The sequence below is a fragment of the Laccaria bicolor genome, genomic scaffold, assembly GCF_000143565.1.
Source record: "Laccaria bicolor S238N-H82 LACBIscaffold_20 genomic scaffold, whole genome shotgun sequence".
Lineage (NCBI taxonomy): Eukaryota > Fungi > Basidiomycota > Agaricomycetes > Agaricales > Hydnangiaceae > Laccaria > Laccaria bicolor.
In genome coordinates, this window is record NW_001889891.1 from 67,614 (window position 1) to 82,754 (window position 15,141).

The window sequence follows — 15,141 nt, forward strand, 5'->3', positions numbered from 1 at the left end:
ACACGCAGACGTGACGGTTCTGGCGTTGATGTCAAGAGTCGGAAATGCGGAATACAGGCGAAGAACTGGGTTTACGGCCGTACAGCGCGCTTGATCAAAAGTGATTGGAGCGGTGTAAGTGTATGCGACCTATGTCCGTATCATGAAGCAGAGGGTGGGGTGGATAGAAGTAGGTGCCTAGGAGATCTCGCAGCACAGAGGGAAGGGTGCGATGATTGAGTGCGTAAGAAGAGGAGGGTGAAGCAGCGGCTCAGAGGAGGAAGATGAGCGGAAGTGGATTGGTAAATCCACTTCTGAGAAGGGCTATAACTCTCTCATACGAAGCGCACTGTCCTTTGCCCTATGCACCTCATGACCCCTAGTCAACGCATCACCTCCCAGACGACAGCCCTCAATCCCTCCCAGTTGGGGTGGTCACGTTGACTTGCGAGCGAGTATATTCCCCGACCGTGGGATCCAACCTCGTATGGAAAGAGTCGAATGAAGGGGCATGTGTCGTCGCCCTTTGGGTCCGAGAGAGGAGGGGAGCCAATGTAACAACTATCCGTCAGGATTTTCCGAACGCGCCGATGTACTTGTTCCTCTAAGCCGGACTTGTTCGCGGCGGGGTTATGAGTGCACCATTACCTATTATCGAAATTGGTCGTATAAGTAGGCAGAAAGAGAGCGCGATGGAGGCCATGGGGAATGGCAGAACTTACGAAGGTCGTTATATGCGCGAGTCGTTAAGATAAATTCAACGAGTCTGGCGTCCTCGAGCTTGTAGCCAACACCGTGAGTCGGTGATCAGATACGTGGACGTCGACTTGGCTTGGCCCGCTGACGCAGGAAGTTAGAGTGGAAACAGGTAAGGGAAAGAAGAGGAAACACTAACTGAGAAAGTTTGAGCGCTTGTTACTCTGAGCGACATATTCGTGCTGGTGAGCGTCCTCGCTGTGCACGAAGAAGACTATAACGCTGGATCACCCCTCTAGAGTTGCTCACGACTATGACATCGGGGTAAACTCACCAACTTCGTGATATCCTCGCCACCAACGAAATCCTTCGAATGGTCCAATCGTTCAGCCGTACCCGGCTTTTCCTTTGACTTTCTCAAAGTCATTGACCTCCCTTTCATGCGCCCATTCCATCAGAGGGCATGTCAAGTCTTGGAGATGACAACGACGGACGAGGGTTGGCGAAGTCGACAGTCGATCAACTCCCGTCGCTTCAACGGGTGACCCTCGTCCAATCTGTCGGAGATGGATGGTGGTTGCGGTAGTGAATCATTCAGAAGAGCGCATCAGCGAGGACTCGGAATTGAACAAAGAGCCAAGAGGCTTGCGCCGTAAGATCTTTACGTTGAAGCCTGGTTCAGCAATATGTTAGCGACATATCGGAATAGCCACATGCGTAGTACTCACTTGAAAGTACGAGCTCGTCCATGACCATCCGCTGCACCTGCTACACCTCAATGTTAGGTCAGCGGCGTTTGAGGCTGGCTGGATAAAGTTCGTTGCCGTTGCGCGGTTGGAGGTGATCGTTCTGGGCCACTGGTGCTCGGAAGTTTCCTCGTAACGCCCACCTTCGTCCTTTGGATGCGGATTGTGATTTCTGTAAAGAGAGACTGTCAGAAATCGGGAATGTTATCAAATGGTTGCTAGCACATAAGTATTGACAAGATACTTGCAAGATACAAAGTTCTTGTCCAATCATGAGTAGAAACGCAGTGCACGGTTTGCATTTCCTCAAAGGACCTGATACTAATGAAAGGGAGAACGGATAACGAAATTGCAAAGAGCTCTTTACCGTTCTTATGCCAGTTTATGGGTTTCTACGAGAAGGAAGGGCGGTAGACGTGAGCGGCTGGGCCCAAGGAAGTTGAAGCCTTATGGCATACGTATTCGAAGATTGCGTAGACAGGAAGGTCGTGAACGCTGATAGAAGTCCGCATTGGGCCAAGAAAGTGATGGGGGTGCATCCTGGGCATGATCACGTAGAGTCAACGCTGAGATCTGAGGCCGAGGACTAACGAAAAGATCAATAAGAGATACATTGATAGAGGGCAGAAAATACGCTACTGGATCGCGTCCAGAAATGAGATGAAGCACCAGACGAAGGACAAATGCAGAAGAGGCGGAGGAAGAGAGGTGACTCGGGTCGTGACCAACGCAAGATCAACGTCCAATGCGTCATGAGATGGTCCAACTTGACCACCATCATGCCTTGACGTCGACCAAGACACATCCAATACGTCGCACCGCCGGCTATCCCTGTCATTGCCTTTGCACCCTCAACACCTCGCAGTACGTTACCCGGAGGCCGTCTGATAGCTGGAGCTGGGTTGGATAATTCTGAGGTGCGTTTGCCATCTTTGCCTCAGTTTCGCTTTCTGATGTTAGTTCCCTGATTTCTGAAGCCCTGCAACGTGCTACTACGTCGCGATTCAGTTGGTCCTCCAAATTTGGTCACAATATCGTGCAGTTGTACCTCGCAGAGATGCTGCTCTAGAGGCCCCGACTTGAGCTCCTCTATTACTTGCAACCCAAGATACCCGAAGCAGGATGTTCAATGTTACCTCACGTCGTCTCAGCTCTCGAGTTCGCCATTTGCTGCCGTGGCATTGCTGCAGTTACATACCCATGGAAAGCCTTGGTGATTCGGCCAGGATGTCGTGTTACAGATTCGCGACGACCAATTATCCTTGTGCGTCGTCCCCGTTGTGCAAGAAGAGGATCCACCACTGTCCTTTGTCGGACAGTCATCCACTTATAAGGCTACGGTTGCCGACTGACCAGCAGCCGCAGACCAGTCGGCACTCCAACCACTCGGGTACATCGACCTTCTTCCAACGCGAATCACCACTGCTTTTGACCACCTCCCACAAGCCGCCCAACCCTCGTCATTTTCGACCGAACGGCGACGACTCATATGGCCCTTGATTAGGCGACTTACCCCCCTTCCGCAATTCCGATTACTTTTTAGTCTCTACGCCCGTAGACGTGGACGACCTCGCATTTTGGAAACGGAAAGACACACAATGGCCAACGCGCAGCATGTTCGACATACTTCTTCACCTTCCACCGTCATGGTCCAGTACGTGGCGAGCCAGGCCCAAGCCAACTTTGGTTGCGGCTACTGAAGCTGAAGACCGACTCCATGCGCCTTCAGACTCCGGGTGTCCTTTCCCGTCTTTAACTTCCTTCTACTGTCTTCGTTTCGGTGCCTTCCATGCCGTTCCTTTCGACCTTGGCGCCCAACGATCCTTCTACTGCAATTTCACTTTTGTTCGCTATTCCTTTCCCTTAATTTGCCCTCCAATTTCGTCATTTCACTTGTCCTGCTCCTCGCCCACTCTTCCCCAGCAGTCCACTCTTTCCCTCACTTGTTCCTTCAAAGTCTTCGCCAGGACAGGCGAACGACACCCTCAGGATCCTCTCTCATCGTTGTTTGGGGAGTCATATGTGCCTTGAAATCAATCTAAATAATCGTGGTCTTTGAAGCTGTCCGGCTCATTGAGCCAGCTTCTCTTACGCGGAACCTCCAAACGTCTCCAGAGAGCGGCCGGAGATCAGCTCGAACATGCTACTTGCATCGGAGCGATTACGCACAACACTCCTCAGGTTGACTCCGTAGCTTGACGGACTGATGTACTCAAATTATACAGAACCAGCACGATGACAATCATAATTTCATTATCTCCCAGAACATCAATGGGGCCGCTTGCTCTTACGTATACTTTTACAATAATGTATACATACCCTGTTTTGCCTGAGACATTTCACGCCAAAGGACGCAAACGTGACAGGTACCTGTGGAGGACTGGGTTGACGGCCGTGCAGCGTCCTTGACCAAAGGTGATTTGAAGCGGTGTATATGCATCCTACGTTCGTGTCATGGAACAAAGGGTGGGGTAGGTAGAGGTAGATGTCTAGGAGTTCTCGCAGCACAGAGAGGAGGTTGCGAGGATTAAGTGTGTAGGAGAAAGAGGAGAATGAAGCGGCTCAGAGGAGGAAGGTGAGCGGAAGTGGATTAGCTCGCTCATACTAACGGCGCACACTGTCCTTCGCCCTATGCACCCCATGATCCTCAGTCAACGCATCATCACCTCCAAATAATCCTAATGACAGCCTGAATCCCTCCCAGTTGGGGTGGTCAGGTTGACTTGCACGTGTGTGGCTCTCCAACCGCGGGATCCATGCTCGTATGGGAAGAGTTGAGTGAAAGGGCAGTCGCCCTTTCGGTCCGAGAGGAGGGGAGCCTATGTAACGACCATCCGTCAGGATTTCCGAACGTGCCGATTGCATAGACAATGTATTCTAGTTCCTCTAAGTCAGAGTTGTTCGTGACCAGGTTGTGAGGGCGCAAGACCTATTATCGAAATTGATCTGTGTCAGTAGGCGGAAAAAGAGCGCAATGGCGGCCATGGGGGATGGATGGTAGTACTTACGAAAGTCGTTATATGCGCGAGTCGTTGGTATGGAGTCGTTGAGGTCTGATGTCCTGGTGATCAGACGCGCTGACGTCGACTTCGCTTGGCCCGCTGAACCAGGAAGTTAGAGTGGAAACAGGGGAAGAAGAGAAGAGGAAGCACTAAACTGACCCCGAGATGAATTCTAGGCGCTTGTCACTCTGAGCGACATATTCATGCTGGTGAGCGTCCTCACGAAGAAACTACGATGATAGATCAGCCCTCTGGGTTACTTACGAATATGCGATTGCGGTAACCTCACCGATAACGCAACCTCATGGTATCCTTGTCACCAACGAAACCCTTGAAGTTGGTCCAACCGTTCAGTCGTACCCGGCTCTTCTTATCCTCCATTCCATCCGCCGATTCCATCAGAGAGCTCGTCAAGTCTTGGAGATGCAACACCGACGGACGAAGCATTGGCGAAGTCGACGGACGACCAACTCCCGTCGCTTCAACGCGTGACCCCTCGTCTGGTTCGTCATGGATTCGCCGGAGCTGGATGGCGGCTGCGGTGGTGAGGAATCAAGGAGACATGGTGAGTCCGAGTGTGAAGGAAAGGAGGAAACGAAGTAGCCAAGGGTTGGCGTTATCTAGTACAGAAGGTGGATCGTTAGAAAATGGGATGACAATTATGTGAAAGATTGGCCTACGCAACGAACAGCGGGCATTGGGGGACAGCAGCTCCCTAAGAGCAACGGTGAAGTCGGCTGCCCGTGGAGGGACACTATGGAGATCTCACAAGAAAGTTTAGCTGAAGGCCAACATATGTGTAATGCACAACGCATGTAACGTTGGTTGCAGTTCTTCCTACCCGCTACACCCATCTTTGCCTACCTCATCACTTTTCACACTTCTCGGTTCATTCCTGCCTCATGGCGCCCCGCCATCTTCGTCTCCCTGTTACTTACACTCGAATCCGTCCTCTATGGTGCAAATATCTCGGTTGAGGATGCCCGCTTCATGACATCATCGCCTGGCTCCCCTACGGCGTAGGCCACTTCACCATCCCCTTCGTCGTCGCCGCCTTCCTCTGGCTCTTCCGCACCAAACAAGCCCTCCACTTCTGGGCCCGCGCATTCGGGTACATGAACATGGCCGGCGTCATCATCCAAATCCTCCTCCCATGCTCCGCACCATGGTACGAACTCATCCACGGCCTCACTCCAGCAAACTACTCCATTACAGGCTCCCCAGGCGGTCTAGCCCGCATCGACGCCCTCTTCCACTCCCACGCGTACACCGTCACATTCACCAACGCACCCATCCCATTCGGCGCGTTCCCCTCTCTACACGCAGGCTGCGCGACCATCGAAGCTCTCTGCTTATCCCACTTTTTCCCGGCCACTACAAAATATGTGTGGGCTTACACGGGCGTGTTGTATTGGGCTACGATGTATCTATCACATCACTACCTCATTAACGTCGTAGGCGGCGCGTGCCTCGCCACCGCCTTCTTCTACCTATTCCTCCCAGACGACCTTAGGGGCTCCGCAGCACTCACGCGCCCGCCCAACCTCACTTCCTCCTCCCGGTTCAGGGGCAGGTCAAAATATGAAGTCTACGATTTGGAGGATCCGCGTAGGGGAGGAGGAGGGGGAGGAGGGATAAATGGGACAGTGGATACTGCGGATTTCGAACTGAGCGAGACGAGTTCGGATGACGAGGAAGTGGATATCACGTATCGCTCGCCTGTGCCTGGCTCACTAGCTTCTTTTGGCTCGCAGCAAAAACAGGTATGGGTTTCTCGGCATGACGTCGTTCTGTCAACTAACCAAAATCTATTGATAGTTCATAGCGCCCAAGAGGGATCAAGGGAGGGGCGGCCATAGGCATACGGCGAGTATCGCGAGTCTTATTAGGGGAGATGAGAGGGGTCCAGAGGATGGTTGGAGTCCCGTGTCTGGCGCGTTCGTCATTCCTCATGGACGGGATAGTAGGGTTTAGAGGTGTGCGGATTTGGACGTTATTCCCTGCTCAAAGTTCTCGACCTCCGACTCCCTCACTCCAGCTTCCGAATTTCCTCCCCCTCCATCCCTCGCTTTAATCCATTCACCCCACGTTCCTTCATTCCCCCCCTGAATCTAACCATTTATTTATTTGTTGTGCCACTGTGCAGGATCCCCCTCGCGATACCACATACATTTGACAAACTATTAAGTACACTACAATTTGACAGGTTTCTTTTTTCTCATTCCCGAGGTGTGTTTGAATTTGGGTGTGCAAGTGTGCATTCACCTGCTAATGATACACCGATGTCCGAAATCGGGATATTAGCTTCAACAAATCTAAGAACAACCATTTGCTACAAAAACTACATGAAAATTTTATATAAATCCCCTTTTGTAATTGTATAAATTTCCAGAGTGCTGAAAGGAGTTTGCAGGAAGAAAGACAAAATTATGGGTGTATCATGGAGTGGTGAGTCAACACTGAAAAAAAAGCTTTCAAACACCTGAACAAAAATAGCATTTACAAACCAAATGTGTTAATAATCAACCATATTCACTATTGCTGATCTTATAGTATTCAATTTGCACATCACACATCACACCCAATTTTCGTCAGCCCTGCCAATAATTTTTTCTCGATTTATGGTGATTTTGGAGATTTGTCAGAAAAATAAAAAAAGTCACATGCTGTGCGAATGGGACAGTACTCAGGATACAGCGTATATTGTGAAATAGTAAAGTCTGCATGAGATAGAGCCAGAAAATCAGCAGTTGTGCTCACTGTGGTCATTAGATGTCATTGGAGTGCATATGCCAATATATGGAAACTTTTTTGCTGGAAACAAAAGTGGATCACATAAAACTACTTTGAAACATTACATTGTTCTCTAGCTACATATCAACACTAGATGTCATATTTTGCCATTCAAGTCACAAAACTTCATACAAACATTTCTTTATACTAAATATACCAGAAACACTGCTACCATAACATTCATACAGAGGTTTGAGCATCCTAGATATCTTTTTCATCATCTGACAGATTCTCCAAGGCATCATCACTATCTGATGAGGATGCATCTGACAGGGCCATTATATTTGCATCTGCCCCATTCTCAATCAACAACTCTGCAAGAGCTTGATGGCTGTTATATGATGCTGCCTGGAGTGCATTTCCATAACTTCCTCCCTGTGCATTTACATCTGCCCCCTTCTCTATCAACAACTTTGCAATGGCCTCATGGCCTCCACCTGATGCTGCCTGGAGTGCATTTCCGTGATATCCTCCCTGTGCATTTACATCTGCACCCTTCTCTATCAACAGCTTTGCAATGGTCGCATGACCTCTTTCAGATGCTGCCTGGAGTGCATTTCCATAATATCCTCCCTGTGCATTTACATCTGCCCCCTTCTCTATCAACAACTTTGCAATGGCCTCATGGCCTCCATCTGATGCTGCCTGGAGTGCATTTTTTCCAGACCATCCACCCTGTGCATTTACATCTACCCCCTTCTCTATCAGCAGCTTTGCAATGGCCGCATGGCCTCTTTCAGATGCTGCCTGGAGTGCATTTCCATAATGTCCTCCCTGTGCATTTACATCTGCCCCCTTCTCTATTAGCAGCTTTGCAATGGCCTCATGGCCTCGATTTGAAGCTGCCTGGAGTGCATTTCCATAACTTCCTCCCTGTGCATTTACATCTGCCCCCTTCTCTATCAACAGCTTTGCAATGGCCTCATGGCCTCTATCTGATGCTGCCTGGAGTGCATTTCCATGATATCCTCCCTGTGCATTTACATCTGCCCCCTTCTCTATCAGCAGCTTTGCAATGGTCTCATAGCCTTGAGTTGATGCTGCCTGGAGTGCATTTCCATAATTTCCTCCCTGTGCATTTACATCTGCCCCCTTCTCTATCAACAGCTTTGCAATGGCCTCATGGCCTCCATGTGATGCTGCCTGGAGTGCATTTTTTCCAGACCATCCTCCCTGTGCATTTACATCTGCCCCCTTCTCTATCAGCAGCTTTGTAATGGCCTCCTGGTTTCCATCTGATGCTGCCTGGAGTGCATTTCCATACAGTCCACCCTGTGCATTTACATCTGCCCCCTTCTCTATCAGCAGCTTTGCAATGGCCGCATGGCCTATATGAGATGCTGCCTGGAGTGCATTTCCATAATCTCTTTTCCTGTGCATTTACATATGCCCTCTTCTCTATCAGCAGCTTTGCAATGCCTTCATGGCCTTGATTTGATACTGCCTAGTATTCCATCTTCCTCCCTGTGCATTTACATCTGCCCCCTTCTCTATCAGCAGTTTTGCAATGGCCTCATGGCCTAGAGTTGATGCTGCATAGAGTGCATTTTGTTTTTTACCTCCCTGTGCATTTACATCTGCTCCCTTCTCTATCAACAGCTTTACAATGATGTCATGGCCTCCATTTGATGCTGCCTGGAGTGCATTTCCATAATGTCCTCCCTGTGCATTTACATCTGCCCCCTTCTCTATCAGCAGCTTTGCAATCACTTCATGGCCTCCACTTGATGCTGCCTGGAGTGCATTTCCATGATATCCTTCCTGTGCATTTATGTCTGCCCCCTTCTCTATGAGCAGCTTTGCAATGGACTCATGGCCTTCAGTTAATGCTGTCTGGAGTGCATTTCCATAATATCCTCCCTCTGCATTTACATCTGCCCCCTTCTCTATCAGCAGCTTTGCAATGGCCTCATGGCCTTGAGTTGATGCTGCATAAAGTGCATTTCTATAAGATCCTTCCTGTGCATTTACATCTGCTCCCTTCTCTATCAGCAGCCTTGCAATGGCCTCATGACCTTTATTTGATGCTGCCAGGAGTGCATTTCCATAAGATCCTTCGTGTGCATTTACATCTGCCCCCTTCTCTATCAGCAGCTTTGCAATGGCCTCATGGCCTTGATTTGATGCTGTGTATAGAGCATTTCTATACTCTCCTCCCTGTGCATTTACATCTGCCCCCTTCTCTATCAGCAGCCTTGCAATGACCTCATGACCTTGACTTGATGCTGCCTGGAGTGCATTTCCATATGCTCCTCCCTGTGCATTTACATCTGCCCCCTTCTCTATAAACAGCTTTGCAATGGCCTCATGGCCATTAATTGATGCTGCTGCAAGTGCATTTCCATAGTTTCCACCTTGTGCATTTATATCTGCCCCCTTCTCTATCAACAGCCTTGCAATTGCCTCATGGCCTTGATTTGATGCTGCCTGGAGTGCTTTTCCATAATATCCTCCCTGTGCATTTACATCTGCCCCCTTCTCTATCAACAGCTTTGCAATGGCCTCATGGCCCTTAATTGATGCTGCCACAAGTGCATTTCCACAGATTCCACCCTGTGCATTCACATCTGCTCTCTTTTCTAGCAAATTTTGTGATGCTTCAGTCAGTCCAGCCAGTGATGCATAATATAGTGGTTTAGCAATGTCATTGCTCTCTGTTTCTAGCTTGCTACGATGATATTGGTCTATATCGCAAAGTCGAACCCAGTTGAGAAAAGCAGCATTTTCATCTGTCAAGAGCTTCATCATCAATGCAAATCCCATAGATGACTGACATCTATTTTTTCCACTGGAATGTGTATGCAAAATCCAGTAGTTTGCAGCATAGTTCGCAAGGGGAGAGAACACTTTTACATTTATATCAAGTGGCTCAGAAGTATTGAATTGCAAAAGATATGCCAGACAGATTTGAGATATGACAGAGTGTGATAGCTCATCATTGAAGCTCAAGTCTCTGATATGTGTCACTTCATGATTTTCAATATACTGGGATATCAGATATTCTTTGACAGAAAAGTGGGAAAGCTTGATAAAACCTATTTAATAGTCAGTGCTCATTTCAATCTGGTATTATTATAAACCATACCATCTGATTTTATAATGAAACTAGAACATATTTTCAAGACATCCTCAATATCTTGAAGTTCATTATCAGAGTTATACTCTGGTCCATTGTCAGCACAAAGGTCAACAGCAGCAGTTGCAGCCAGCTCTTCCAGTGTCAGTGGGCAAACAGCAAAAGATAGCCACTGTAAAAATGTTTTTGCATAACCATGATCTTCTTTATTGATTCCCAGCAAGATTCGATCATAGGTTTTATCCAAACCCTGAGGTAGATTAGCTAGCTGCTTTTTCAAACCAGCCTTACTCCGGCACTTTTTCAACTCATTTAACTGTAATGCAACCCAGCGAAACCTAAAATTGGAGTGAGCAATTATCCTGTCATTCCAATGTTGATAATCAACGTACATTCCATCTGCTTGTTCCATTAATGTCAACTTCATTTGCTTTTGAGTGTCAGAACTCCATTTTTGCAAGTTAGAGTCATTCTGAAGCTGATAGTCAAGATAGGCTATGAGATCATGATTCTCAGATTCCTCAACCAAGTCAAGGTAATGATAAGACTTGAATTTGTCCTCAATCTCCTGCTCTGGGCGACTAGCAACTATTAAATGGAGCCCTAAATTGATATCTTTCTGCAGAATAACAGTCTGAATCCAGTTAAGAACCTTTTCTCTTTCAAGACATTCATCAAGAGCATCCAGAATAATAAATGTTGAGCTAAAGCCACCAAGAATTTTCTGAAGAGTAGTCTGCAAATCATCCAGAGTTGGCTCCTGATGGCCATTGCCACAGCCAATATAAAGATCTACCAAGACTTTAGGTATACCCTCACATTTGAGACTGAATTGCCAGATGAGTGATCGCATCAGTTTATCATGCAGCTGGAAATCCTTTTGTGAGTCTCTTCCATCAAAAAAGAAATATGCAGTAGCAGAATTGAATCTTTCAGAAACATTGTGAATTATTGCTGAGCTGTCAAAATAAAGATCAATTCAATTTCATAAAAATGCTGGAATTCTCAACCTTAAAATTGTTTTCCCAGAGCCAGCTGGATAGGCTGTCAATCACATATGAATCTACAAATTTTGACAGATGACTTACATTTTCCTTTGATCCAGAGAAAGCCAGGCTGTTTGAGCCACCTAGAAAATGTCTTTCCTTTGAGAAACCATTGGCAGGTGTCTAGTTGACTCTTCCGAATTTCAAATGCAGCATTGTAGTTGACAGACTCCTTAGGGGGAGAAAGCCACTTATAAATCTCCTTCACTGTTGCAAAAAAAATGAAGTCAATTATATATTTGAAAAGAGAACCTGTGATAATACCCAGTTGTTCATCCCTAATCATCTCAAGTGTGATTTGAATATTTGGGTCCACACCTACCAACCACATATATCATTGAGATGAATATAATGCTTGTCTTGTTTCTTACCTTGATTGATGGTACCTATTAAAACATAAGTGAAATCAATGAAATGTGATAATCCAAATGCAACAAACCATAGTTAGGGCCAGTAGTCACATTGTGAGCTGAAATGTTGTTTATGATTTTATCTTGGTTTGCTGAGAAGTCTGCATAGTCTATTGGATTTGAGCAAACCTGAGCTATATTTATATTTATAGAGTACTGACTGGCTGGCATCACTTTTTCATTCAAAGCAGAAGTAACAGGTAGAGAGATAGGCAAGTCAGAACCTGGAGGATCTATGCAGCATTATCAGAAATAGAATATGGTGAATTGGAGCAAGCATGAACCAGTCAAGATAGGAGAAGACATATCAAGAGCTCCTTGCACAGGGCCTTCAACCTGACCAACTGTGAGATTAGAATTAATGAAGGTCAACATCAATGTTATAGTGAACAGGTTGAGGGGTATCTCACTGGCAACAGTCATTTCCGTATCCACTGACACAAGGCCTACAGAAGCAATCAGTGGAGAGGTAGGCAGATGAAAATTCAGGAAATGACAGAGATTTGGGGTTAACACAGACCAGTGGAGATAGGTAAAACCTGCTGTAAGCGCTCAACCTCTCCTTCCCCAGGGACTTCAAACAGATCACCTGTGAATTTGATTTGATGAGCAATCAGTGTTCACTTTGGGGCAGGAAGATTGAGATGTAGCTCACTGGAGGCTGGCATGGCTATGTCCTCCGCACCAATGGTGGAAGATGGAGTTATCGAGATGCTACTGCCGTCCGCGGATTCAGGTCGACATTTAGCTGGTAGGACAAGGTCTAGAACTCTAACCTCAAACCACCATAGCGTTTATTACGAGGGTGGTCGGTGCTCGTGACTTGCTTGGGCACTTCCTCGAACTCGCATTTCAAAAGATTTTCACGGGGGATATTAGGATCAGACATGGTGGTTCAGAAGAGAGTATCGATGCTGTGCGGTGCCAAACGTCAGAATGGGTAAAGGACCGTTTCTCAGAGTCAGCTGACGTTCCTGATTAACGTCCCTCCGACTCCCTCGCACAGCGTTCCGAGAAGTGTTTCGGCGTCAAGTCAGCAAGCAGACGCGGTGACCGAGAAGCAAAACCATGAACACCTCCAGAGTGACGGAACTCAAAGGGACGAAAGGAGGATGCGCACAGTCATGTTTCGGTTATGGCTGTGGGAAAAGGCTCTCCCAAAGCTTTCGCAGTGATCGACGACCCCCCAACGCTAAACACACCTACGCCTTGTTCTTTTGATACCTTGCGACCCACCTAAGGGCCCCCCTCCTTTCAAAATTGTTGTTGCCAAGTCAATGCTGTCTTTGTTCGGCATGGGATCCACCCTTGGCTTCAGCTCCGCCGCGAATCCCCTCGTTGAACACGGACTTTCATGACGACTCGTCCAGTTTTCCTCTCTGAGTCGTTCAGCCACTACCGACATCACCTGGAGACCCTTACTCGACTTTCCGTTGCAATCAAACGAAGTTCGACTGCCGCTTTGGTCAACATGCACCGATCTAGTGAGAGTGGGGAACTGTTGAGATTCAAAGGATGCGCGAAGACTCAGTTCATGGGATTCATCGCGTCGGGTGCATCAGCTCCGAGTAAGTTCTTCCTTCCATTAAATATCGTCCCCTTTCTACCTTACCTCGTTTGGCATTTGCCCGTTCTGTGCTACAAACTTCACCCCCCCAATATACTGATAATTCTGTGGCAGCTCTGGTCCCCTTTACTTCGTTTACGAGCGCCACGCTTCAAAGCATACAAGACTGCAAAGCACAGATTCCAAATGACGGGCGTTTTTAAAGATGCCTAGCTCGACGAACCTAATACGCTCTCGAAAAACTCTACACACCCTCCAGGTCACTGCTGTCCATCAGATCATAAGCGCACGCTTCAGTCGGAGAGCTGGGGAGTAGGGATAACGGCCATCTCTCCTTTGGTAAGTTATCGCCCTTGCCTTACTTATTCATCCATACCCTTCTCCCTTCCTCGACCTCTGAATTCCTTATCACCTCGCATACATTCGATCTTTTCCCTCGCTGACTGCCCACATCCGTTACTCAGGTCCTTGTTCTATAAAACCAACGCAAGGCCCACTTTGATTGTACCGTCATTCCTAGGTCCACCATGGCCCGCACGACCCGGTCACTTGCATCCCTTCGTGCATCGACTCACGAAGGGACCTCACACGTAAATTGACCATCTGATCGGTTGCGCCCAACTATGTGGCTATTCGGTCATTCTCCGCTGCTCATTCCTCATCTTCTCAGTAACCCCACGCCCGACGCTCCATGTGTCGTTACATCCATGGTATACCACCCACCCAATGGCCCCAACCTCCGCCCATAATACAAGCAATCGTTGGTTCTGGACTCAGCGTTCACACCGCGTAGAATCTCCGACGTATCCATCCGCAGCTCGTCGTCGCGATGGGCTGCCGCAACGTCGCACGTACAGATGTACCCGTCGCTGATTGGGCTCTTGTAAGTTTGGATTAGACGACCGACGATTGTTACTGACACCTGCCTTCTTCTCGTTCAGCAGATTGGGTTTGAGTCGAAGGATTAGAACGGCATCAACGTGAACGCGACCTGTCGGCAAAGCCAGGACATTTGAACTGCTACTTGCAACGGAGCGTTACCGTATAATCACGACACTCTTCCAGGTTGACTCCGTAGCTTGACGGACTGATATGTACCCAAATTATATACAATGTCAATCATAATTGCATTATCTCCCAGAACATGAACGAGCACTCGTTAAACCTGCTACTACTTCCTACTTTCACAGCCATTTACGGGCAGTACATACAGTCCTCCTTTGCCTGAGGCATTTCACGCCAAAGGACGCAAACGTACAATTCTGGTGTCGACGATGCCAAGAGTCGGGAATGTGGGATACAGCGGCAGGTAGGTGAAGAACTGGGTTTACGGCCGTACAGCGTGCTCGACCAAAAGTGATTGGAAGCGGTGCAAGTATATGCGACCTACGTCCGCGTCATAGAGAAGAGGGTGGGGTGGGGTGGGGAGAGGTAGGTGTCTAGGAGATCTCGCTGCACAGAGAGAAGGTTGCGAGGATCAAGTTCCTAAGAAGAAGCGGCTCATAGGAAGGACGGTGAGCGGAAGTGGATTGGTAAATCCACTTTTGAGAGGCTATAACTCGTTCATACGAACGGAGCACTGTCCTTTGCCCGATGCACCCCATGATCCTCAGTCAACGCATCACCACCTCCTAGATAATCCTAAACGACAGTCTAAACCCCTCTCATTTGTGGTGATCACGTCGACTTGCAAGAGGATCCAAGCTCGAATAGGAAGAGTCGAATGAAGGGGCATGCGTCGTCGCCCTTTGGGTCCGAGAGGGGAGGGAGCCTATGTAACAAGTATCGATCAGAATTCTTTAAACGCGCCGATGATGTATGCTATC

General features: G+C 48.0%; 2 protein-coding genes across 2 annotated transcripts; one reads left to right on the forward strand and one right to left on the reverse strand.

The window, feature by feature from the left end:
• Positions 1-1,461: 1,461 nt before the first annotated feature.
• Positions 1,462-1,695, reverse strand: LACBIDRAFT_302111 (uncharacterized protein; the record flags this gene model as incomplete). The annotated part of the gene is made up of 2 exons (XM_001883297.1): positions 1,462-1,593; positions 1,666-1,695. 2 exons carry the CDS (start codon positions 1,693-1,695, stop codon positions 1,462-1,464), a joined length of 162 nt encoding a protein of 53 aa, XP_001883332.1.
• Positions 1,696-3,035: 1,340 nt separating this feature from the next.
• LACBIDRAFT_302112 (uncharacterized protein) lies at positions 3,036-3,452 on the forward strand (the record flags this gene model as incomplete). The annotated part of the gene is made up of 1 exon (XM_001883199.1): positions 3,036-3,452. The coding sequence occupies one exon, from the start codon at positions 3,036-3,038 to the stop codon at positions 3,450-3,452; it is 417 nt and encodes a 138-aa protein (XP_001883234.1).
• Between the last annotated feature and the right edge of the window lie 11,689 nt (positions 3,453-15,141).